We start from the raw sequence: 26,222 nt of genomic DNA on the forward strand, positions 1-26,222 counted from the left end.
TTAGTTAGGGAAAAAGAAGTAAAAGTTACTCAAAACTACCGTAGGAGCAATAAGTGTCTTATGCTGTAATAAAAAGTGCTAAAGTGATTTAGAGTGAAAATTACTCATAAAGAAATTGACGTGTCCATTGGGTTGACAAAAAAAAAATGTCCATTGGAGTGTAGTGTGATAAGAAAAGTGACGTGGAGGTGATTCATAATATTTTAACAGCAAAGGTTAAAAAGTCTTTTCTTTCATTGAACTCTTCTACCGCTACGGTCAAAAAGGGCTAAACCACATGTGGAAATTAAAAACGTCGTCGCCTCAACATAGGCATGTTCATATCTTAAGAGGGGGCTTTGGGTAATTTAAAGTCAAATCCGTTGTCCTTATAAGCTAAAAGAGCCATAAACGCCTTTGGCAGAAAATGATTTGAGACGAACAAGTTTCCTTCTTCTGCATTTTGCCCAGAAAAAAAAAAGATCCTTTCCAATCCCTTTCTCCATCAACATTTAACCCTAAATCGTTGTGAAAATTTTCGATTAAGCTCTGAAAATTTGTGGTGAAAATTTTCCGAATCTCGTCTCTTGTGATCGGGATTAACGACAAGACATGCGATACCGCCGTTTATAGATTGGTGGTTTCTGGGTTTCTTATTAATTAGGTGAGTATATGAACGTTGTTGGTGTGATAAAGTATGTTTAATTCGTTTTCGGACAGGCTACTTGAGTTCGTGTCTGAGGCAGGCTTTGTAATAATATTACAGAAAACATAAAAATATGAACTTTTTGGTCTCTATAGGATTTGTTGATTCCGTATCTAATATCTGATGGATATATATATATTAAGACATTCTGTGTCTCAATCTAATCCCAATGTTGTGTGGTCGTTTTGTTTCATGTTGAGTATGCTTATTCGTTTTCGGACAGGCTATTGTAGTTCGAGTCTTTGTAAGAACAGAAAAAAAAAAAGAGGTGAGGTTACTGGTTTAAAAAAAAAAGATTTTTGGTCCCTATAGGGTTGGTGAGCAAGCTTCGGCTTCCTTGAATGGTTATGTTAGCCTGGCTGGTGATTCTTGGCATAAATGTTAAACAAAAGGAACATATATTAAGACATTCTGTGTCTCAATCTAATCCAATGTTGTGTGGTTGTTTGTTTCATGTTTTGGTTTCTTCTCTATTTTCATTTATTTTTAAGAAATTTACTTCCTATTGATACTTTTGCTTTTTTCATGGCTTGTTAAAAGCAGGACACTTGATGGATAATAACAATTGGAGGCCTGATCTTCCAAATGGAGATCCTTCCATGGACTCTGGTGACTGGAGAAGTCAATTGCCACCTGATTCACGCCAGAAGATTGTCAACAAAATGTATCTTTATTATTACATGATGCTTTAAAAAAAATTCATCTTAATATGATGTTATAGTTTCTTAATGACACTGTTTTTTTGTGTACTTATTCACTTGTCACTTGTATGCAGAATGGAGACACTAAAGAAGCACCTTCCACATTCTGGAACAGAGGGAGTTAACGAGCTCAGGAGAATTGCTGCTAGATTCGAGGAGAAAATTTTCAGTGGTGCTGTTAACCAGGTCATCAATCGTCTGCTTGTACATCTTTTTATTTTATTTTAGTGTTTGGTGTATATAAATATTTGTGAGGCAATAGAGTCCACAACCTGGAAATGAACGATTTTTGGCCTGAGATTTTGTGGATGTAGGTGATTTAGTGAAAGTTTCAATTAATGGTTGGGGTCCTATGTCTATCTAATTTTCTTCAAAATTTTTGGAGATCATAGACCAATGTTTCACTTGTCTATGCCTAGAAGTGGTCCTGTTTTTGGTACATGTAAAGCTTTAGTCTCAATATATAGGGTATCAAATCCATGTATACCTTTCTGAAATTCTTTTATTTCGAATTTCAGAGTGATTACCTTCGGAAAATATCCATGAAGATGCTAACTATGGACTCTAAATCTCAAAATCCAACCGGCTCTTCCTCATCTATCCCTGCCGCTAATAATGTCTCATCCATGGATATAAGTAACCACAATTCTCAAAGCATGTATCAAGTTTTTGGATGTCTGTTTCTCTAATATGGTGCTGTTTAATCTTTCCTTTTGAGTAGAACCCAACATTCAAGGGCACCTTCTTCCGGGAACTTTACCAAACAATCAGTCTCAAGCACCACCTCAGCCGTTGCTGTCCCAACCCATGCAGAGTAATACTGCCTCTGGAATGACTGGTTCTACTGCTTTGACCAATAATACTAATGTCACAAGCGTTGTAAACCAGAATCCCAGTATGCAAAATGTAGCCGGAATGTTGCAAGATTCATCCGGTCAGCATGGCCTTTCTTCGAACATGTTTTCAGGATCATCCCAAAGGCAGATGCTGGGAAGGCCTAATGCTATGTCTTCTCAGCAGCAGCAGCAGCAGCAGCAGCCACAGAGTGCACAGTTTCTTTACCAGCAGCAGCTACAGCAGCAGCTTCTCAAGCAGAATTTTCAGTCAGGGAATGTTCAGCACATTCAACAACAACAGCAACCAAATTTGCTGCAGCCCAATCAAATGCAACAGTCTGGCATTTCAACATCTACCTCAGCTGTGAGCTCATCACCTCTCCAGGGTCTCCACACAAATCAGCAATCAAGTCCTCAACAGTCTATGCTTCGTCAGCATCAATCTTCGCTGCTAAGGCAACATCCTCAATCACAACAAGCCTCTGGCATCCATCAGCAGCAAACTTCATTGCCGCAGCAACAGCCTATTTCTCCTCTACAACAGCAGCAAGCACAGATGATGCGACAACAAGCTGCAAGTGGGTCAGGCATCCAACAGAAGCAGATGATGGGGCAGAATCTTGTCGGGGATATGCAGCAGCAACACCAGCAAAGGTTACTGAACCAACAAAATAATATTTTGAATATGCAACAGCAGAAGCAACAAGTACCGTCCCAGCAGCAATTGATGTCTCAACAAAATAGCCTTCAGACAACGCATCAGCAACCACTTGGCACTAGTCATAGCAATGTTACAGGACTGCAGCAACAACAACAACAGCTGCTCAGTAATTCGAGCTTGCAGACTAACCAGCAGTCGGTGCAGCACATGTTATCACAGCCAACGGTTGGGCTACAACGAGCTCATCAGGCTGGCCATGGCGTGTTTTCTTCTCAGGGCCAACAGTCACAAAATCAGATGATACCCCTTCAGTCGCATCATCAGCAGCTAGGTTTACAACAACAACAACCTAATCTTCTACAACAGGATGTGCAACAAAGACTACAATCGTCTGGCCAAGTCACTGGTTCCCTGCTTCCACCTCAAAGTGTAGTGGACCAACAGAGACAACAACAACTATATCAATCCCAAAGAACTCTTCCGGAGATGCCATCATGTATGTTTTACATCCTTGTGAATACTTTACACAATCTCTGAATAGGATCTGATGCTGAACAACCCCATTTCATAAATTTTAGCTTCGCTAGACTCGACGGCACAGACGGAAAGTGCAAATGGAGTCGATTGGCAAGAAGAGGTTTACCAAAAGGTAGTTTAAAAAAAAAAAGTTTGCTATATCTTTTCCAATTCTGATGACACTAATTAAATCTTAAGAAGATAGATGCAACTAGGCTGGCGATTTTAGATATATATATCCGTGATGAGTAATCATGTGACCATTGTGCTTGTTTTTGCAGATCCAAACCATGAAAGAGGCGTACTTACCAGATCTTAGTGAAATCAATCAGAGAGTTGGAGCCAAGTTACAGCAGGTAAGTTACCATTTTTTTTTAACTAGGAGAATAGTTTGCATTAGTATGTCCTCCGCAACAGTAGCATGTACCTTATGAGACTTTGAATTTAATTTAATGCAAGAACGTTTCAATATTGCAAGTCAAGTGGTTGTAGCTTGCATCTATGTACTTGTATTTTTTTCTTATTGAACACATTTTTTTCCTCTCTCGAGCAGGACGCTTCTCTTCCGCAGCAACAAAGATCAGAGCAGTTTGAGAAATTAAAACAATTCAAAAATATGTTGGACCGAATGATACAATTCCTATCGGTTCCAAAGATTAACATCATGCCTGCATTAAAGGATAAGGTGGCTAATTATGAGAAGCAGATTATAAATTTCTTAAATAATCACAGGCCGAGGAGGCCACTACAGCAAGGGCAGATGCAGCAACAATCAGGTCAGAACGGTCAGGAACAGTCTCATGATAGTCAAGCTAATACGCAGATGCAGTCAATGAGCATGGCAGGTTCTGTGCCAAGGGCACAGCAGAGTAGTCTGGCAAATATGCAGAACAATGTTCTATCATCTCGTCCTGGAGTTTCAGCTCCACAGCAGAGCATTCCGGCTTCTAGTTTAGAGTCAGGCAAAGGAAATGCACAGGTTACCATGGGATCCATGCAACAAAATATCTCTCAACAAGTGAATAACAGTTCTGCCTCTGCTCAAAGTGGGTTAAGTACACTGCAGTCCAATTTTAATCAAGCCCAGTTAAGTTCCGGTTTGCTTCAGCAACAGCACCTGAAGCAACATCAAGACCAACAAATGACGCAGCAGTTCAAACAGCAATTTCAGCAGCGCCAAATGCAGCAGCTACTACAAAAGCAGCAGTTAAGTCAGCAGCAGCAGCAACAGTTGCAAGCAAGACAGCAAGGGGCACAGTTCCAGCAACATTCTCTGCAGGGTCAGCGTGGTACTTATCCCCTTCAGCAGTTAAAACCAGGATCCCAGCTTCCTGCTACTTCGCCTCAACTTCTCCCAGGTGCATCTCCTCAAATGACACAACAACATTCGTCTCCTCAGGTCGACCAGAAAATTCTTATGTCATCTGTCAATAAGATGGGAACTCCATTGCAACCTGCACACTCCCCTTTTGTTGTCCCATCTCCTTCAACCTCCCTGGCACCTTCCCCTATGCAAGTTGAATCTGAGAAACAACCTGGAGCAATGGGAAACACTGCACGCCAACAACAAAGTGTAGTTCAATCCATTGCAATTGGCACTCCAGGGATCTCTGCATCTCCTCTCCTTCAGGAGCTTACTAGTCCTGATGGAAATAATTTAAATCAAAGCGCGGCTGAGCTGCCTATTGAACGCCTTATTAGAGTCGTAAGTAACATTACTAACATCCCATATCTTGTAGCAGAAACATTGCTTTGATTGATGTATACACTTTCTGTTGTTTTTTCAGGTGAAGTCCATCTCACCACAATCACTTTCTTCTGGAGTAAGTGACATCAGATCTGTTGTAAGCATGGTTGATAGGATAGCTGGTTCAGCCCCAGGAAACGGTTCAAGAACTTCAGTTGGTGAGGATTTGGTTGCAATGACAAAGTGTCGTCTCCAAGCAAGAAACTTAATGACGCAAGAGGGGATGACGGCGAGCAAGAAAATGAAACGTAACACAACTGCAATGCCATTAAGCGTTTCTTCATTAGGAGGAAGCGTTGGTGATAACTACAAGCAGTTTGCATGTTCAGAAACATCAGATCTGGAATCTACTGCGACTTCTGTTGGCAAGAAAGCAAGAACTGAGGTATGGATTTTCAGTTATACTTCCCTTAGGTGTATATGAAGATTGAGGACACTTTTTTGGACTACAGAAGGAGCACGCCCTTTTGGAGGAAATAAAGGAGATAAACCAGCGGCTGATAGATACAGTTGTTGAGATTAGTGATGATGAAGATGCTGCTGATGTTAGTGAGGGAGCAATAGCAAGCAAAGGGTGTGAAGGAACAACAGTAAGATTCTCGTTTAAAGCGGTTTCTCTCAGCCCAGCCTTGAAGGCTCATCTCTCATCAACCCAAATGGTAAGCATGATCGTTTCGTTTGGATTGAAAATCATTTTATTTTATCGTTTTTTTAAGATAATGTTTTGTGCTTCTGTTCTGTTACAGTCTCCTATTCAACCATTGCGGCTGCTGGTACCTTGTAGCTACCCCAGAGGCTCTCCATCTCTCCTGGATAATCTCCCTGTCGAAACCAGGTACAAGCAAAATCATCCGAGTCATGTCTCTGGTAACCATCTATAAGAAACTGGATCATCTTCTTACCTTTAACTTAACATAGTCTGGTTTCTTGAACAGCAAAGAGAAAGAGGACCTGTCGTCCAAAGCTATGGCAAGGTTCAATATATTACTAAGAAGTCTGTCACAGCCAATGTCGCTCAAAGACATAGCCAAGACATGGGAGGCATGCGCTCGGACTGTGATATGTGAGTACGCACAGCAATTTGGAGGTGGAACTTTCAGTTCAAAATACGGTACTTGGGAGAAATTTGTAGCCGCTTCCTGAATCTGATATGCATCTCTTCACCATGTCCTTAATTTGTAATCCTGTGATTAACACTGTTTGTCAAAACTCTTTTTATATCGCTATGATTCTTACTTGTTACTGTTTTCATGTCAAAATTATATAAAAGGTCCCAACACACAAAAGGCTTTTTTGCCTTTTAACCCACTTTTTGTTGTATAGCATAAGTTTGTTTCTACCTGGGAGCTTTTATCTAGTAGTCAAAGATTTGTATGCAGTAGTACTGCCATTTTTCATTTATATTATATGATGTATTACTGAATATTTTCAGTTGTATTGTATAGTGTGTATTTTGTGTAACCGTTGGTATATTCCTCATTCGTTGGAGAGAGCGTTGCTTTGCTTCCGCCATGGATATGGCTCTCTTTATCGGTGCATGTGGTTGCTTGGTGAGCTATGGACTCATTTGGCTTTTCGTTACTCACTCTTCATGGTCTTCCCTTTTGGTTGGTGAGTAAGTCTTCACCTTTTTTCTCTGAGAATCGCTTGGAACTCTGCTCTTTTGTTGCTGTCAAGAATTGACATGCAAGCAAAAAAAAGATGATATTTCTGAAGATGGAAGGAGAGGTGAGAAGAGGAGATCTCTTGCGATCTCGTTACGACCGAGTTTGAGGATCATGAGGCAGTGTTTAGCGATGGAGATTCCTATGCCCTGGAGGAACTCGTGGTTGAAGTAAGCGATGTCTTCGTGTTCGAGCTCGTTCTTGGAGAAGGAAAGACTCCTCGCGGATGGGACAAGGTTCAAGGTTTAAGTTTTGTTCTCGACAGCCATGAAACCAATCCATGCAAGATTCTTTTGATGGTCTCAACAAAAGTTTGTCTCTTTGTGTGTGTGTGCCCGCGTGTGTGTTTGTGTATATAGAGAGGAAACTGAATAGGGAGGCTTTAACTTTTTTAAAGTGGCGGGCTTTGTCGTTAAGATGGGAGTGGTTTGTAGAATATGGGGTGAGAGTGTGGACAATGAAGAGTGACCATCAGTCACAGTGTGGGTAAAGCAGCAAACACAATGGGATTACATTATGTTTTAGAGCACTGTGTTATATAAACAAATTAAGCAAGGGGAAGATCTGAGAATTTAGGGTATCTGATTATATCATTTACAAAAGACACGAAAAGTCTAATCATATTGACTTCTTTTTTTGTCACAAAGTCTAATCATATTGACTCAAACGAAGTTCAGTGATAGTTAGACCAGAATCTATTGACAAGAGATTGTATACCTCTCTCATCTTCCCAAGATTTATTTACACTAATGAATATATCCAAAGATATTTAAAAAATATCCAAAGATATTTAAAAAATATCTCAACATTTTAAGATAGATATCTCAACATTATGCACATTCTCTACATAGCAAGAATGTATCTTTTATGGTCAGATATGAATGTAAATAATCTTCCAATTTATTTTCTTAGATTCGTAGTAAGAAAGTATTTATTTATTTCTTTTTATATTGGTTACAAATCTAAGAAAATAATTTAAAATATTGGCTATAAAAATCTGTTTTTTATACTTTTATTTTTTTTTTACAGAAAACCTGTTATATATATATTTGATCAGGCCAAGTGAAAATAAAACAAATCGTAAGAAAACGAAGAAGATATTATGATAAAATGGCTATCACCAAAAATATTCTAGTTGCATTTGTTCTCACCATTCTGCTTGCCTTATGTTCATTGTCGTATAACATCTGATGAAAACATTTCTGGTACTGATATTCTCCAAATTATTTTTTTACCATGGACATAATTTCATCCTTTTAACAAAATATGTATAATATATGTTTAAATAGACTAACTTAATTTTCTAGTGATTCTAAAAATCATGTAGTGATAATACATGTTATATGTAAAATGTTCTAATGTTTATTTTTTAATATATAAGGGACAGCATATGTTGTAATGCTTATCTTTTAATATATAAGAGATATTTGTAGTCAAACAAAAGATTTTTTTGTTTTGTTTTATATTGGTCACAAATCTTCTTTTTTTGAACTGTATTGGTCACAAATCAAAGGAAATAAATTTAAAGATTATGTCCTTTTTTAACATTGACTATAAAATACTTCTTTATGTATGCTTCTTCTTATATATATATTTGACCAGCCTAAGTGAAACAAAACAAATCATAAGAAAAAGAAGAAGATAGTATTATAAAATGGATATCACCAAAAAGAATCTAGTTGCATTTGTTCTCACCATTCTGCTCGTCGTATCTTATGTTCATTGTCGTACAACATCTGATAACATTTCAGGTACCGATATTCACCAAATTTTTTTAAAAAAATCATGGACATAATTTCATCTTTTTAACAAAGGTATATATTGGTTTAATGATTTATATTGAATAGGTTTTGTAATCAAAAAGGAGGATATGTGCTTCAAAACAAGTGAGTGTTTGCAACCCGGCATGGGGCCGGGGGAGTCATTGGACAAAGTTTGCATTGCATTTTGTCAGAGGATGAAGTTTAAATCAGGCTGGTGTGAATTCTATGGTAGTCCATGCTGTTGTTCCTCTAAATAAGCATGTGTTTGACTAAGAATCTAAGATATATATATAATACAATACATACTGGTGTTAAACCATTAGACAAAAAAAAATACATACTGCAGTACAAGGAAACATAATTCGTTTTCAAACGTGTTAGATTTTTATTTAAATATACTAGTCGTTTCGCAAGTTTTCTTGTAATGATCAGTAGCTTTCAATGTTTTATTGTATCGTTAAAATATATATGAGAGTGTATAAAGTTCCAAGAATGGAATATTTTCACTAAAATGTGGTTACCGACGGCTCTTTAGGAATCAAACTACACATTTAACACTTAGAATACCATGATTTGGCAGCTGGGAACATCACCAAAATCAATTGTTACGATATATAGTAGTGCATGTCTATGAGATAACTTCCATCGTCATTATGTGGAACAACTTTGATTACAAAAGATTGCAATGGCTCAGCCTCATTTTATGCGACGGATGCTCCCAGCCTCTCACCCATATGCAATTAAAAAAAACCGTAGCATGCCGGAACTACGAAGCACTACTTCCATGCTCGTGAAACCTCGATCTTTGTGACCTTTCTTAATGAAGACTAAAAACCAAAAAATAACATATGAACTTTTTAAAAGAATTCAGTCAATGCGACTGTTATTATAAAAAGAAATAACACTCTACGACCGTAAAGTATGTAAATTGATTTTTTTCATCACAATTCCATTTGAAACGTAAGGTATTTCCTTCTCAAAGTAGTCATTGGATATACAAATGGTACCAATTCAAGATCATTGACCAAAATATTTTAATAGTTATGGCAAATTATAATTAATTTGTTCCGATTTTTCATAATGATTATTTTTGGGTTAATTTAAAAAATACTCTATTTATAGTTTAGAATTTGAAAAATAAATCTATATTTATATTTTGATAACTACACTTTCTTTAGTAACTAAAATACAAATTAAATATCTGTTTTAGTAACTAAAATACAAATTAAAAATGCTATATTATGATTATTAGTGTTTAAAATAAATATACGCCTAAACACAAATATATTATTTTACTATTTACTATTTTAAGATAGCATTGATAAATACAAAAGATTCTAAAATCTTTATAAATTTTATGAAAGCTCTGGCTACAATTAAGTTTTGAAAACATCACTTCTAGTACAATTCGATTCTTTGTATACAGATGTATGTATGTGCTAACTGACTTCAATCTAATATAGTTTTAGAGGAAATTATATTGCATCTTTTTAGAGGGGTTTCTATCTTGTGATTATGTTGACCGCTGGTTTTGGAATTTGTGATATGCTGCATGTGGCTTCTCCGATCAATGTAACTTCTCTATTTCACTGAGAGTATGGCTCCAAGCCATTTAATAGAGTTTCTGCTATTAAACTTTTCACAAAAATCAAAATTAGTTTGCACAGTATAATTATTAAACTGATGATGATAAACAACAATACGGGTATCACATTGATTCAGTCTGTTTTTTTGGTTGAATTTGTTAGTATAGATATTAAAATAATCATGATCACAAAATATATTAGAATTATATTGGATAATTTAGTCAATTTACTTATATAAAAGTGTTGTTTCCAAAAAAAACAAATAAATGTGTAGTTTTCAAATAAGATCTCATGTTATTCAAATTTTCTCTTATTTTCAACGTTTTACTTAAATTTTCAAAGTCAAAAGAGGTTGAGATTTTGTTGATCATTTGGTAGAACTAGGATTTCTGACTAGAATAACTCAAATTATATTAATATTTATATCAACCTAATTTATCCGGTGATACTATTCTTTTTTACCATTACTCGGTAAAAATATGTTCTATGTGTCTACATAGTTCATGTAATATATGGTCAAATGTGCCTAAAAACTATTTCACTGGAAGAAAGAGGAGTTATCCACGTTACACATTTATTAACTACACATATATGCACTGAATTTTCTATTTTATATGGCCGAAGCAATATATGATTATAACCCCCCCTCCCCCCCCCTCCACAACCTCTAATACTAAACATTAACCCAACCGATAAATATTAAACTCTAAATCCCAACCACTAAACCCAAACCCAAATATAAATATAGTATAAATTTATAATATTGTAAGCAAATTCAAAACTTAAATTAATATAAAATATTATGTAATATTATACTATGCTATATACATAAATAGACATGAAAGAAAGATGAGTCATCTCCGTCACATGTTTATTGACCACATACATATGCACTGAGTGCTACTTCCTCTGTTTTTAAAAGATGCATATTCTAGACTTTTCACATATATTAAGAAAACTCATTAAATATGCATTATTTTTTGTGAATAACAATTTTTCATAACTTTTGGCTAATAAAAATTCCATAAACACCATTAATTTTTCTGAAACTTACAATTTTTCATAAAATCATCATTGAAAAGGTAAAAAAATATATTTTTTTGAAACAAATTTTTTTTCTAGAACATACATCTTTTAGGACCGGAGGGAATATATTCTATATGACAGAAATAATACAAGATTATAACTCCACCCATAACCTCTAATACTAAACATTACCTCAATCCATAAATATTAAACCCTAAATCCAACCACTAAACCCAAACCCAATATAAACTATAATACATACTCCATCTGTTTCATATTAAGTGTCATTTTGACTTTGTGCACACAGATTAAAAAAACAATTATTTTTTTGTATTTCCTATATAAAAACACAGTTACCTATACACTTAATCATATTTCAACCAATAGAAAAATAAATTACTGCATAAAATTAATAAATTTTGCATTGAAAATCGAAAATGATACTTATATTCCACATAGCCGAAATAGTATAAAATTATAACCCACCCACAAACCTTAATAGTTCAGAACGTTCTTTTGTACAAAACAACTTAACATAAATAAGATAACAAATGGATGATGTCTTGTAAAGCAATCTGATCGGAAATAAGCGGAATATGAAAAAAAAATGACCAAAGAAGATAAAAAATAATAATAAGGAAAATAGCAAAGCATTAAAACTTTTACGTGAACGTGTAAGAGAATGGGACACATACATAAGTGGAAAGTGACCAATCCCCAACACCTCATCTTCAAATTTATTTATTGTTTATTACATTATTATTGCCATTATTTTATTCAATTAATTATTAGTATTATTGTCTTTCGCATAAAACAGCACTGCAACGATATAACAAAACAAATCCTATAAAATATATTTTGGCAGTAGTTTAGACTATTTTGTTAGACTAAAAAAGTAAAAAACCATTTTAGTTGCCCGAGTAAAGAAACAAAAACGCACATATGTGCTTATTAAACCTCTCTCTAACTTGCTCTACCTTCTCTCTACCAAAGTTTCTAAATCAAAGAATCTCGTCGGTGACCGGTGGTCTTTCCACCGGTTACCATCTTTTTTATTTTGTTTTTTGTTGTGAATACTTTCGATCTATGTATCGAACTTGCTTCGCGTAGGCGATCTTGTTTTCGTTAGGCGATTTTGGTGTGCTAAGCTTTAATCAAAACAGACCCGATTTTCACTCGTAATGTTTCTCTATTTTGAATTAAAGCTGAATAAAGTTTTCAAATTAAACTTCATCTCTCGTATTTCAACTTATCTATTCCTGTTTGTCTCTAAAATTTTCTTCTTCTTTATCTGGCATGCTTGATCTTCAAGTTTGAAGAAATCAATCTTTGCTTCATATGGATTTGGCAAAGTATTCGGATGATTTGAAGATTTGAGTTTTTACAAGTGAGCTTTTGGTTTGGTACAGTTTAAGAAAAGACAGAGTTTGTTCTATAGACAAGTGTTCTGTCAATAGCTGTGTCCTAAATCAGATAATGCTTCTTGAAGATGTTCACATCCAGTGAAGACAGTAAGAGAGTCTCAGAGGCAACAGCGATTGAGAGACTGAAGCATACAAATGGAATCAAAGTTGGGTTCGATCTTTGTGTTCCGGAGGAATCGACTCGTCGGAGTTCAAGTCAGTTACCTTGCCGGAGAAGAGGCAATCCTTTCCCATGAGTGACACGTGGAGCCAGTTAAGAGATGATGGAGGCACGTAGATGGACAACTGCCTTACTCTTGTTCATCCTTATCATATAATTTAGGGTTTAATTGGGCTCTGCATTTGTAATGGGTTTGAATTCCATTTGTAACAAAAATTGCCCTTTGGGCTTTTAATATAAAGGTTGACAAAAAAAAAAAAAAAAGAAACAAAAACAAATATAGTTTTCAAATGCAACTTTTTAAAAGCTGAGTTCGATAGAGAGGATATGTACTTGGTGTAATTTATCATCAAACAGTTTATTAAAAATGGGATAATAATTAGTAAAAAATATACAAGAATATTGGGAAGTTAGGGCTGAGCTTCATCAATGCGTCACTTATCTCGTGAGAGTGAGACTTTTGGACGGACACGCCTCTGATGGAACCCACCTGCATTGCTTTTGGCCGGACCCTTTTTCATTTTATTATTATACTACCAAAGTAAAGAAGATGCAACCACCATCCCTCAAATCTCTCTATTTTACTATTATCCTTTGAACTTTTTTTTTTCAATAGAAATGTGCACACAACCAAATAACCAATCATACACTAAATTTACCCATATTGAAAAAGTTAAAACAATAGTTTTTAAAAAAATAATGACTTTAATATGTTGGACAGAAAATAATCAGTAATACTGTAAAATATTAGAAGAATTATTACAAATTATTCTCATATTCTTTATTACGAGTTGAACATTTCTCCATCACGTGATGTTCGATGTGAATAACCGCATCTGAAGAGGCAATTGCCTTCTCAATGTCATATCCGTAATAACAGTCAAACTCGAGGGTTGAAAAAAACTCATGATAAATAAAGCTTTTGTCGCGCCACGAGGGATCTGAGACAACTCTGACACATTGAATGAAACTCCAACCGTTAGATCTCCATCCTCCGCGCCATCATACGAAATCGACGGTCGTCCAGATAAGTATAAACCCCCTTGTGACGTAGACGATCACACCTCCATGCGTTACAGCTGGCAACTAATATTCCGAGCTGAATAACTTCGAGAAATGTGGCCGATTAACTCCTAGGGATAAGCCTCTCTACTTATCACTCCGCTAGCTTTTCTTCGAGTGATAGCTTATTCCACTTATCATCACCCAATTATCTGTCACCTTCGCTTATTAAAATCTCCATTTCTGCAAGTGTTCATGTCCGTATTTATATATCTCGAAGAGAGAGAGAGAAATAAAAGGAAGAAGCTTTATATTTTCTTTCTTTCTTGAGTCCAAAAATCAATCAATCTTCTTCTTCTTCTTCGTCGATCTCTTTCTTCCTTCATGGTAAGTAAAGCTTCGTCTCTGTTTTTATTTTCTCTCTACCCTTTATGATAAAAAGAATCTCTTTTTAAAGCTATTTAATTCCATAGCCATTTCTAGGAAAGATTTTTAATTTTACTGATTTATCGTTATCTGCAGAGATGCGAAGTTTATTGATATTTTTAATTTAATATATAATCTGGAACGAAACCTAGATTTGAGCTTGTATATGTTGCAGATCTGGTGATAGTGTTTGGTGGTCTGAGTTGAAAAAAAGTCTCATGTCTTCTCTTAGTAGAGAGCTTGTGTTCCTGATCTTACAGTTTCTCGATGAAGAGAAGTTTAAAGAGACTGTTCACAAGTAAAATCTTGCCTCCTACTTCGATCTAATGAACTGTGTTAGCTCTTTGTGTTTGGTTCTAATGCTGATTGGTTTTGTTAATTAGGCTTGAACAAGAATCTGGATTTTTCTTCAACATGAAGTACTTTGAGGATGAGGTGCATAACGGGAACTGGGATGAGGTTGAGAAGTATCTCTCTGGTTTCACTAAAGTGGATGACAATAGATACTCTATGAAGATATTCTTCGAGATAAGAAAGCAGAAGTATCTCGAGGCGTTGGATAAGTAAGTAGTTGTGTTGGAGCTTTGTTTTGTTAATAATAAGAGAAAAATAGAGTTTTGATTTGTGGTTTTTTTTTTTAAACTAGGCATGACCGTCCCAAGGCGGTGGAGATACTAGTGAAGGATTTAAAAGTGTTTTCAACTTTTAACGAGGAGCTTTTCAAAGAGATAACTCAGCTCTTGACGTTAGAGAACTTCAGGGAGAATGAACAGTTATCAAAGTATGGGGACACCAAGTCCGCAAGATCGATCATGTTGGTGGAACTCAAGAAGCTTATCGAGGCGAATCCTTTGTTCCGTGATAAACTGCAGTTTCCTACTCTTAGAAACTCAAGGCTGAGGACTCTTATCAACCAGAGGTTAATTAATTGCTGCTTTTGTCTTTAAGTTGTTGGCATCATCAATCAACTCATTACTTCTTTTTGTTAACTTGCAGCTTAAATTGGCAACATCAGCTTTGTAAAAATCCAAGGCCAAATCCGGATATAAAGACTCTTTTTGTTGATCATTCGTGTGGTCCTCCTAATGGTGCACGTGCTCCATCTCCTGTGAGTAATCCACTGCTTGGTGGATTGCCAAAAGCTGGAGGGTTTCCTCCTTTAGGCGCACACGGGGTAAGCTCTAGTCTCTTATCTTTAGTTTTTAACTTGCATTTCTCCTGAGGCTAAATGTCTCTTATCTCTCTAGCCGTTTCAACCTACGGCCTCACCCGTTCCACCTCCTCTTGCTGGTTGGATGTCTAGTCCCTCCTCTGTCCCACATCCAGCTGTTTCTGCAGGACCCATTGCTCTTGGTGGTCCTTCTATCCCAGGTACTACTACTCCCGTATCAAATAAACTGTGTGTGATCTACCAGAGGTCATTAGCTCAACTAGAAAGGATCCTAACCATTGTGTCATAGGTCTCCTGACCGCTAGTACGAAACTAATATTACATGTTGTGGTTTCGGAAAAGAAACTGTGTGTGATCTATGCATTGTGCTTACGATGGAGCTCCTTTCATATTTTGGTGCAGCGGCGTTGAAGCATCCGAGAACACCTCCAACTAATCCTGCTTTAGACTACCCATCAGCAGAGTCTGAACACGTCTCGAAAAGAACAAGGCCTATGGGAATCTCTGAGGAAGTGAGTCTAGGTGTCAACATGTTGCCAATGTCATTTCCAGGGCAGGCTCATGGTCACAGTCCAGCTTTCAAAGCACCTGATGACTTGCCTAAGACGGTTGCACGAACTTTGACTCAGGGCTCATCTCCCATGAGCATGGATTTCCATCCAATTAAACAGACTCTACTTCTAGGTCTGTTAATGAGCTTTCATGTAATAATAATAATCATCAGCGATGTTCTAAATTGGATTTGCATTGTTGTACCAGTTGGTACTAATGTAGGAGATATAGGTCTGTGGGAAGTTGGTTCTCGGGAAAGATTAGTACAGAAGACCTTCAAAGTCTGGGATATAAGTAAATGTTCAATGCCCTTACAGGCTGCTCTGGTGAAAGAGCCTGTTGTATCTGTTAACCGTGTGATATGGAGCCCAGACGGTTCCTTGTTCGGTAAAAACAATCCACCTTTAAGTTAACATGTGCGCAAGAATGAAACTATATACCTCTTCCTTACGTTTCTCAAATGCAGGAGTTGCCTACTCGAGACATATTGTGCAACTATACTCTTACCATGGAGGTGAAGACATGAGGCAACACCTTGAGGTTTAATAACATTGACAAGCCTCTTCTTTTTTACATTCTTTTTTTTTTTCACTGTGGAGATTTGTCTTGTTAATTATTGTGATTGTTTCAGATTGATGCTCACGTTGGTGGTGTGAATGATATTTCCTTCTCGACTCCAAACAAGCAACTGTGTGTGATAACCTGCGGTGATGACAAAACCATCAAGGTCTGGGACGCTGCGACTGGTGTCAAAAGACATACTTTTGAAGGCCATGAAGCTCCTGTTTACTCCGTTTGTCCTCACTACAAGGAAAACATTCAAGTAAGCTTAACTAGCCATTGATCTCCCTTAAGGCTTCAAATGGGTGGGTTGACCATGTGTTCTCCAAATATAAAGTTGACCTGGATCACCAGTTTTTTCGGTTTTTTGCCAGTTTTACAGTGTTTTCTCAAATCCGTGTTTTAAACCGAACCGTACTCAGCTTCTTCAGCGAGTCACAGTCGATCAGCCAGTCTGGTCCGGTTTTCAAAACCATGCTTTTGAGTTAAATAAAATTGAGGAAAAATAAGAGTCTTAGATAAATTAAGTTTTTTCACCAAAATCACAATTTCGAATTTTCCTGACAAAACCGCAAAATGAGAAATTGAGAATATAATACTTATTCAAAATGTAGATTCTCCCTCCCTTACATTACATGTTATAGTTTTTTGACTTTTTTCTTTGTTTTCTTGTCTTCAAGTTCATATTTTCTACAGCGCTCGATGGGAAAATCAAGGCATGGTTGTATGATAACATGGGTTCTCGAGTTGACTACGATGCACCTGGTCGCTGGTGTACTACAATGGCTTACAGTGCGGATGGAACTAGGCTATTCTCTTGTGGGACGAGTAAAGATGGAGAGTCTTACATAGTTGAGTGGAATGAAAGCGAAGGAGCTGTCAAAAGAACTTACCAAGGATTCCACAAGCGTTCTCTCGGTGTTGTGCAGTTTGACACGACTAAAAACCGTTATCTAGCTGCTGGCGATGACTTCTCCATCAAGTTCTGGGATATGGACAATGTGCAGCTTTTAACTGCCATTGATGGCGACGGAGGCCTCCAGGCAAGCCCGCGTATCCGGTTTAACAAGGAAGGATCTCTCTTGGCCGTGTCTGGAAACGAGAATGTGATCAAGGTTATGGCAAACTCGGATGGTTTACGACTGTTGCACACTTTCGAGAACGTTTCATCTGAATCCTCCAAGGTACTTAAAATCTAAGCTTAGCTTAAAATTAATTACAAACGATTGAAAAGTTTCATTAACACTTCATTTCTACATTTGCAGCCTGCAATAAACAGTCTTGCAGCGGCAGCTGCAGCTGCTGCTACAAGTGCTGCAGCAGATCGATCAGCCAATGTGGTTTCCATCCAAGCAATGGTAATTAATATTTTAATGTTCAAGAAATCGCTAGAGGGTAACTAGGCCCTTTATAGGGATTATTGATTAGGCAGACGCCTAAACCGATTTTTAGAACACTATATTTTCTTTGTTCTCTCACTCATTTCTATTTTCATCTTTCCATCATTCATCACCACCTCGCCTTTTTATAGAATGGAGATGCGAGGAATATGGTGGATGTGAAGCCAGTGATAACAGAGGAATCAAATGATAAGTCTAAGATATGGAAGCTTACTGAAGTCAGCGAGCCTTCTCAATGCAGGTCACTGAGACTCCCTGAGAATCTTAGAGTCGCTAAGGTAATATCAATAATACATTTTCTGATCAATGTTTTCTTCTTCTTTTTCTGATGATAAACCGATAACTTTTCGCAGATATCAAGATTGATTTTCACCAATTCAGGAAACGCTATTTTGGCTTTGGCATCCAACGCTATTCATCTTCTATGGAAATGGCAGAGGAATGAGCGCAACGCAACTGGAAAGGTAAACTTGACTGATCTCTCTCTAACTTTCTTGGTCAAATAATGATAAATTGCCATTCATTCATATAGGCTACAGCTTCTTTGCCACCTCAACAGTGGCAACCAGCAAGTGGGATCCTAATGACTAACGACGCAGCTGAAAACAATCCTGAGGAAGCTGTACCTTGTTTTGCTTTATCCAAGAATGATTCGTATGTAATGTCAGCCTCCGGTGGAAAGATCTCCTTGTTTAACATGATGACGTTTAAGGTAACTTGTAGACACATATGTTTGATGTTTTGTGTTATGCATTTTGATTCAGTGACTGATTGTTCTTGGCTCTGATAATGTTGTGCTAGACGATGGCTACTTTTATGCCGCCGCCGCCTGCTGCAACTTTTCTTGCTTTCCATCCTCAAGACAACAATATCATTGCTATTGGAATGGACGATAGTACTATTCAGATTTATAACGTCCGTGTTGATGAGGTAATGAATCAAAATCTAAAGAGAAGAAGCAGTGTTTTGTATGTTTGATATGATGGTCAACATGGTTCCTTGATTGCTCGTGCAGGTGAAGAGTAAGCTTAAAGGTCATTCAAAGAGAATAACTGGTCTTGCCTTCTCCAATGTGTTGAATGTGCTGGTTTCTTCTGGAGCTGATGCTCAGGTTCGAACCATCTTTTTTTTGCTTTTTTGAGAATCAATGGGACAAGATCAACAGTCTGGTGTGTTCTTGTTGTTGCAGCTTTGTGTTTGGAACACAGATGGATGGGAGAAGCAAAGAAGCAAGGTTCTGCCACTTCCACAGGGAAGACCAAACACTGCACCTTCAGACACGCGTGTTCAATTCCACCAAGATCAAGCTCACTTCCTCGTGGTGCACGAGACGCAGCTTGCTATTTATGAAACAACGAAGCTCGAATGCATGAAACAGGTATCTCTCTCTCACACACACTGCAAGATCTGTAATGTAATAATGCATTTGATTGACGATTGTATTGACTTCTTTACAGTGGCCAGTGAGAGAATCGTCAGCTCCAATCACTCATGCCACGTTCTCATGTGATAGCCAATTGGTCTATGCGAGTTTTATGGATGCAACGATTTGTGTATTTAGCTCTGCTAATCTAAGACTCCGTTGTCGTGTCAACCCTTCTGCATATCTACCAGCTAGTCTCAGGTAAACAACAGAGGATTCTTGAATTTTTTTTTTTTCTTAAAATAGTAAATCTTGATGAAGCTTTGGTTGTTCTTTTTTTTTTTTTGCAGTAACTCGAACGTACATCCTCTGGTGATTGCGGCACATCCGCAAGAACCAAACATGTTTGCAGTTGGTCTCTCAGACGGAGGTGTTCATATATTCGAACCGGTTGAGTCGGAAGGTAAATGGGGAGTGGCTCCACCAGCTGAGAACGGGTCTGCAAATGGCGCAGTTGCTGCACCATCCGTTGGAGCCTCTGCCTCTGATCAGCCACAGAGATGATCTGATCATATGGATCCATCTACCTCTCTGATTCTCTTTCTTTCTGTTAAAGTTCTTTTTTATCTTTTTTTTTTGGGTAGAAATATTTATGATCCAGAGATTCTTGACATGTTTAGTTGTAACATATATTCAGCGTAATTTAGTAGTAAAGTTTGTTTCTTGTGACATCATAGATTTTCATGCAGACGATACTTAGAATTTACATGGCATTTACAAGAGTGATTAGTTTATGTCGACGATAGTGACAGCAAACCAAAGAGATCCCAAAAGCTGCTCACATAGAAGAGAACTCTATGTTCATTTTACAGTCAGACCTCACTTCACTCTCTATGCTCTCTTATTATCTGAATATGATAATGCAATAACTGCTCCATTGGTACACTTAGACCTAGGCATTCGTTTTCAATTCAGTTTTGGTTTTTCAGTTTTAGATATTTAGAAACCGTTCAGTTATTTACAAAATTTAGTTGTCATTTTGATTTCAGTTTGGTTTGAGTAGCAATGTTAGGAACGCGACTAATATTTGAAAAAAAATTAGATCCAATTCGGTTATGGTTTGGTTCTATTTTTTTGGATAATATAAATAAATAATGTAATTCAGATTTTCCAGATTATATATCGAATAATTTGGGTTATTCAAATAAAAATGTAAGGTAATTCAACTAATTTTAAATATTTGGATTAAGAAAATATTGGAATAATTTCGATTTTTGATTAAATCAATTTATAAAAAGTATCTTAAAATATGATAGATATTTATAATATGTATTTTAAAGATCAATTGGTTTCGATTTTTTGGTTTAAATAGGATCCTATTTATGAACTAAATTTGGTTTCAGTTGAGATAAATATGTCAAGGCCTCAGGTACATTAGTCAGATAATTACACAGAGCAAATGATTACCAACTTTTTCATGACCAAGATGAACACAAACACTCGATTCTTTCCAAAAACGATATAACTTTCTTTTTTTATTCAGAAACAAACACAAACAACATTGTAGTTTAAGAAGAAGATGACGATGACGACTCCTCTTTCACGCGAACAACACCATCGTTAAGCAACTTCTGCTCAGTTTTCTTCCCCTCGCCACCACCAAACATCTGCTTCCTATAAACCTGATGCAACCTCCCAAACAACTCCTTCTTAATCGACTCAAACGCCATATCCAACCTCTCCAACTGCTCAAGCGCGTTCTGGTTATACATAAACAAACCATAGTAAAGCTCAAAGCTATCACTCGACGTGTTCTCCACCAAATCGAGCAACGTCTCGTAACCTTTGGTGTTAATGGGAGAAGACTCGACTCCGAACTTCTCCAACACTCTCCCCATGGTATGCGTCACGAACTGGGACCCAGCGGCGTGCTTGTCGTGCTCCTCGCAGCTCATCTCCACCATCCGACAGCCTTCGCTCTCGAACACCTTGAGAAACTTGTCGCACCTCTCGTGTCGGGAGGATTCGTCTCCGATCCTGACCTTGTCGTAGACGAAAGGGAGGCCCGACCAGGAGTGCTTGCCGCTCTCGGGTCCGAACATAGGGTGAGTGCAGAGGATGTCGAACTCTTTCGGTAAGTACTTGAGGAAGAGGGTTTTGGGGAACTCTTTGACGGAGAGGACGTCGACGAAGAGGGTGCTGCGGCGGAGGCGCTGGAAGGGGAAGGATCGGAGGACGGATTCGGTGGAGAGGATGGAGGTGCAGAGGAGGACGACGTCGGGGTGCTGTTCGCAGAGGTCGTGGGGGTTGTGGAAGAAGCGGGCGCCGATTGAGGAGGCGGCGGAGGAGTAATCGGAGCGGGAGTGGGTGATTAGGTCGTGGCCGTGGCGGACTAGGGTTTTGGAGAGAAATTGGCCGAAGTTTCCGAAGCCTAGGACGGCGATTTTGAGGGCGGAGGATTTGCGGTACTCGGATTTGAGCTGGGTCTCGTAGTCGAAGATCTGGGCCGCGTCGATGGCGCGGATGCGGAGGGATCTCGGCGGGGAAACGGTTGGGTTCCGGCGGAGATTGGGTGGGGAGAAGAGGGGCTTCGTGGGAGAGAAATGGAGCAGCATTGTGGTGGTGGTGGTGGAGAGATTAGTGGTGATTTGAGGAGTGTCTATGCAAAGGCCCCAACTTGTGGAAGAAGAGGATGGAGATGAAGAAGAGAAGCTATACGAGGAAGAAGATCGAATCCGATTAATACCACAACCACAAGGACCATAAAATAAATTAAATTAATTTGTCATCATGTTGAATTTATGCTTTCCACGTTTTTCACTTTTCTGTAATAAACCCTCGTATAACATTATAATTAAGAAAATGACCCACAAGTTCTCTTTTTCTACTCTTAGCCCCTCAAATCAAGAGTTCCAAAACTGTCTTCCCAACGAAATAAGCTCAAGCAAGTTAGAGGAGGTGGATAAATTTCGTGGCTTTGGTAAAATCTGATCCTGTGATCCACACTCTGTTGCCACTGACGATGAAAGGAGATTCTTGAGATGTTTAAGGAGAGTGTGTTGATGCTATGGAGGACGAGATGTTTAGAGGCTAACGAGCAAAGATGGGAAGCTTGCTTTGGAAAGGACGAAGCATGAAGTTGAGAAACAGGAGATCTCACCGTTGATGCAAGTTATGCCTTTGTATTTGAACAGTCGGATTCTAAGAGCATTGCAGGAGTCATTAGCCACTGAGCTCGCTTCCAGTATGAGTGTCATGTGTAATGCGCTTGAACTGGAGAGGAATCTGACGGTGGCTTACAATCGGGAGTTGCTGGAGATTGTGGCTGGAGCCGAAGGTGTTAGTTAGAAACTAAAGTTGTTTCTAACCATCAAGTGTATGTGTAATAATGTTATGAAAGACGATTTAAAAAATGAGCTCTCAATCAACAAAAAAACAAGTCTCAAATACTCGGTGGATTTCTAAATTCTAGACAGCACAAAAAGTGATAAAGAGACAGAGAAAGCATCATTTGGTTTTGGTTCTTTAAATGAGCCCTCAATCAACAAAAACAGGTATTGTTTAAACCACCTACTTCAAAACGAAAACAAGAATGGTAAAAAGGAGACTTTTGAATCGATTCTCCATCATCTTCTTCTTCATCATCATGATAACTCAAGTTTGAGATTAGAGGTACTTGAAAAGGATACCACCGTGAGTGGCAAAGAAGGGAGCAAACACAAGAGACTCAACAGCCATGAGCTTGATCAGAATGTTCAACGAAGGTCCTGAGGTATCCTTCAATGGGTCTCCAATGGTGTCACCTATCACAGCTGCCTTGTGTGGCTCTGAACCCTTTGGTCCAAGACTCTTTGCGTGTTCCGACACACCAGCCTGGAAAACAACAAATCTCAATGCTTAAGGACTTTGATTCTCATCTCTTAAAAAAATGGTTTTGATAAATCAGTTCTGTACCTCAATGTATTTCTTGGCGTTGTCCCAAGCACCACCAGTGTTGGATGCAGAGATGGCAATCTATTTATATAAAACAAGAACGTGGATGAGCATATGTTAAATTGCATTAAGTTACTCACAAGAATATACCTGAACACCGGAAACAAGGGAGCCGGCGAGAACACCAGAGAGGGTCTCAACACCAAAGAAGAAACCAACAATGAGAGGAGTGAGCATGACAAGGCAGCCAGGAGGAATCATTTCCTTAATAGAAGCATCGGTGGAGATCTTGACGCATGTGGCGTAGTCAGGCTTTGCGGTACCTTCCATGAGTCCAGGGATGGTGTTGAACTGCCTGCGAACCTCTTCAACCATCTTAAGAGCTGCACTTCCCACACTCTTCATCGTCATGGCCGAGAACCAGTAAGGAAGCATGGCACCGACAAGCAGACCAATGATAACCTTAGGAGTCAAAACATCTACGGTGTGGACTCCTGCACGGCTCACAAAGGCACCGAACAAGGCCAAGGAGACCAACGCAGCAGAGCCAATAGCAAATCCCTATATGGAACAGTCAGCATTATTAGCAAATTAAAACAAGCAACCAAGCTTGCATAAAGGGGCTTAGAATGCCACGTACCTTTCCAATAGCGGCGGTGGTGTTTCCAGCTGCGTCAAGAGCATCGGTTCTTTCACGGATGCGGTGGCTCATTCCAGCCATTTCAGCAATACCACCAGCATTGTCACTGATGGGACCGTAGGCATCGATGGCCAAACCAGTGGCGATGGTACTGAGCATCCCTAGAGCGGCAACAGCAACACCATACATAGCAGCAAAGCTGAAGCTAACGAAGATACTGATAGCGATGGCAAAGATTGGAATGATGACGGATTTGTAACCAAGAGCCAGTCCGAATATGACATTGGTGGCTGCACCAGTTCTGCATGAATCTGCAACATCTTGCACAGGGCTGCAAGAACACAAGTACATTAGAGTTGTCCTAATGATGGTAATCAAAGATGGTGAAAGTAGTTTCTTACCTGTAGGCGTTGCTGGTGTAGTACTCAGTGACAAAACCAATAATGAGTCCAGCCCAAAGACCAACACAAACACACAAAAATAGCTGCCTGCAATCCAAAAATTGTACACCATAATTAGAATCTTGCACCGTAGACAAAAATCAACCACACAAAGAAGGATCATATTACCAGTTCTGCACGACTTTTTGTGTTCCAAAGTTGAAGATGGTGAAGGAAGAAGGCAAGCCAACCCATGACACAACAGCGATTCCAACGGTCATGATAGCAGTGGAGATGATGAGCTGGTTCTTCAACGCTGGCTCAATCTCCTTAACAGCCTTAATCTCAAAGAAGTCAGTGGCGAAGAGAGTCGTGATCAAACAAACCAAGATACCCATTGAGCTGATGAGCAGTGGGTAGCACATGGCAGTGAAGTCGTGGTTGATACCAAAGGAAGAGATGGAAGCAACAACAAGTGCGGCACATGATGCTTCAGCATAGGAACCAAAGAGATCAGATCCCATACCAGCAATGTCACCAACATTGTCACCCACATTATCAGCAATAACCTATAACACAACCAACAAAATCAAGTCAAAAACTTATAAATAAATAAAAAAGCAAAAGATCATATATGTACTTACAGCTGGGTTTCTTGGATCGTCTTCTGGAATGTTCCTCTCGATTTTACCGACAAGATCAGCACCAACATCAGCAGCTTTAGTGTAGATCCCACCACCAACACGTCCAAAGAGAGCCATGGAAGAACCACCAAGCCCGTAACCAGTAATAGCCTCAAAAAGACCTTCCCAGTCATCACCGTAATAGATCTTGAACACGTTAATGGTAATGTACAGCACCAGCAGACCACTAGCGGCGAGAAGGAACCCCATCACAGCCCCTGACCTGAAGGCAACAATGAAGGCCTTTCCAACACTTTTCCTCGCCTCCAAGGTGGTTCTAGCGTTAGCGTAGGTAGCAATCTTCATGCCGAGGAAGCCAGAGAGAACGGAGGTGACCGCACCGAGGATGAAAGCAATGGTGCTGAAAGCCGCGGTGGCCAACGCAGGCTTGCAGGTTTTGGTGGAGTCGTAGGTGCAAGGCTTGCTCTCCGTGCTGAATCCCTCGACGGAGCCGAGGAAAACGAAGATGATAGCGGCAAAGAACACCATGAAGACACCAACGTATTGGTACTCCGTGAATAGGAATGAAGTTGCACCTGTCCCCAAACACACACCGAATCAGATCCTCACTTTTCAGACAAGACTAGATTCCAAAACACATCAGATTAAAAGATTACTAAACTAGTAGTAGTTTAACGTCCTTATCAATACAGTAAAACAACCTTCAATCACCAACCAAACCAAACATAGCCAGATCTAGGACAACGACCGTGAGATCTGAACAGAGTTTGACGAGATCTTACCTTCAGATATAGCTGTCTGAATCTCAGCGCACTTAGCGACGACGCTCTGGTCGTTGACACCTTCCTCTTCCTCGATGAGGTAATCTCCGTAGCCATTCTTAGCACCGCCGGAAGACGACGATGCGCCTTGGTCGCCGGAGACTTTCACGCGAGAGACGATGAACCATTGGAAGAGCGAGAAAACGATGCCGACCACCGCGCAAACAGGGATGAGGATCTCCGTCCAGAGCTCCGGGAGAAAAGCTGACGCCACCATTCTCTCCGTACGACGATAAGAGACACAACAAACAACAAACAACACAGAGATGAGATGAGATAGTGTTTCGATGGAAGATGAAATGAGGATATCGTGTCGTTTTATAACACTGCCTCTCCCTTCGCTTGGATGCTCTATTCAAAATCCGGTGCGGTTAGTTGCACCGTTCTTTACGCTACACCCTTAACGCTTGCTTTCATCTTGGCCGTTGATTTTAGGGCTTAAGAGACGAGGTGCGTGTGCGTTACTGCGTTGATGTCCGTCCGATCGTGGAGTACAGGATTAGCGCTCAGCTGATTTTGTAGTCAATCGTCTACGTGGTGTACATTAATTAGTTTGCTCT

At 38.9% G+C, this 26,222-nt stretch overlaps 5 protein-coding genes across 8 annotated transcripts; 3 read left to right on the plus strand and 2 right to left on the minus strand.

The window, feature by feature from the left end:
* Positions 1-252: 252 nt before the first annotated feature.
* LOC103842885 (mediator of RNA polymerase II transcription subunit 15a) lies at positions 253-6,583 on the plus strand. Of its 4 annotated transcripts, XM_018654880.2 has the most exons (12): positions 253-643; positions 1,229-1,349; positions 1,461-1,572; positions 1,905-2,022; positions 2,108-3,379; positions 3,462-3,532; positions 3,681-3,755; positions 3,953-5,104; positions 5,187-5,531; positions 5,599-5,805; positions 5,893-5,981; positions 6,065-6,289. In XM_018654880.2, exons 2-12 carry the CDS (start codon positions 1,237-1,239, stop codon positions 6,075-6,077), a joined length of 3,567 nt encoding a protein of 1,188 aa, XP_018510396.1. In that variant the 5' UTR covers positions 253-643; positions 1,229-1,236; the 3' UTR covers positions 6,078-6,289. The 4 variants fall into 4 exon arrangements, with proteins under 4 accessions (XP_018510396.1, XP_033134666.1, XP_009117809.1 ...); XM_033278775.1 differs by lacking the exon at positions 253-643 and having other exon boundaries at positions 1,237-1,349; positions 6,082-6,583; XM_009119561.3 differs by lacking the exons at positions 253-643; positions 1,229-1,349; positions 1,461-1,572 and adding an exon at positions 1,584-1,822 and having other exon boundaries at positions 6,082-6,583.
* Positions 6,584-7,872: 1,289 nt separating this feature from the next.
* On the plus strand, positions 7,873-13,016 carry LOC103842886 (putative defensin-like protein 110). Its single transcript, XM_033278790.1, has 3 exons — positions 7,873-8,015; positions 8,413-8,561; positions 8,658-13,016. The coding sequence occupies exons 2-3, from the start codon at positions 8,465-8,467 to the stop codon at positions 8,828-8,830; spliced, it is 270 nt and encodes an 89-aa protein (XP_033134681.1). The 5' UTR covers positions 7,873-8,015; positions 8,413-8,464; the 3' UTR covers positions 8,831-13,016.
* Positions 13,017-13,917: 901 nt separating this feature from the next.
* Positions 13,918-19,980, plus strand: LOC103842887 (protein TOPLESS). Its single transcript, XM_009119564.3, has 20 exons — positions 13,918-14,158; positions 14,373-14,495; positions 14,581-14,760; positions 14,844-15,116; positions 15,194-15,371; positions 15,445-15,568; positions 15,771-16,052; positions 16,128-16,307; positions 16,387-16,460; positions 16,552-16,743; positions 17,162-17,665; positions 17,747-17,839; positions 18,013-18,159; positions 18,235-18,345; positions 18,414-18,593; positions 18,683-18,811; positions 18,897-18,992; positions 19,071-19,259; positions 19,339-19,505; positions 19,595-19,980. Exons 2-20 carry the CDS (start codon positions 14,416-14,418, stop codon positions 19,806-19,808), a joined length of 3,393 nt encoding a protein of 1,130 aa, XP_009117812.2. The 5' UTR covers positions 13,918-14,158; positions 14,373-14,415; the 3' UTR covers positions 19,809-19,980.
* A 722-nt stretch (positions 19,981-20,702) lies between these two features.
* On the minus strand, positions 20,703-22,406 carry LOC103842888 (arogenate dehydrogenase 2, chloroplastic). Its single transcript, XM_009119565.3, has one exon. The coding sequence runs from the start codon at positions 21,857-21,859 to the stop codon at positions 20,813-20,815; it is 1,047 nt and encodes a 348-aa protein (XP_009117813.1). The 5' UTR covers positions 21,860-22,406; the 3' UTR covers positions 20,703-20,812.
* Positions 22,407-22,668: 262 nt separating this feature from the next.
* On the minus strand, positions 22,669-25,879 carry LOC103842889 (pyrophosphate-energized vacuolar membrane proton pump 1). The gene is made up of 8 exons (XM_009119566.3): positions 25,624-25,879; positions 24,842-25,416; positions 24,387-24,766; positions 24,219-24,305; positions 23,818-24,148; positions 23,328-23,738; positions 23,199-23,258; positions 22,669-23,117 (listed from the first exon to the last, which is right to left on the minus strand). Exons 1-8 carry the CDS (start codon positions 25,877-25,879, stop codon positions 22,911-22,913), a joined length of 2,307 nt encoding a protein of 768 aa, XP_009117814.1. The 3' UTR covers positions 22,669-22,910.
* Positions 25,880-26,222: the final 343 nt, after the last annotated feature.

Source organism: Brassica rapa, chromosome A09 (genome assembly GCF_000309985.2).
Source record: "Brassica rapa cultivar Chiifu-401-42 chromosome A09, CAAS_Brap_v3.01, whole genome shotgun sequence".
In the NCBI taxonomy this organism is placed as follows: domain Eukaryota; kingdom Viridiplantae; phylum Streptophyta; class Magnoliopsida; order Brassicales; family Brassicaceae; genus Brassica; species Brassica rapa.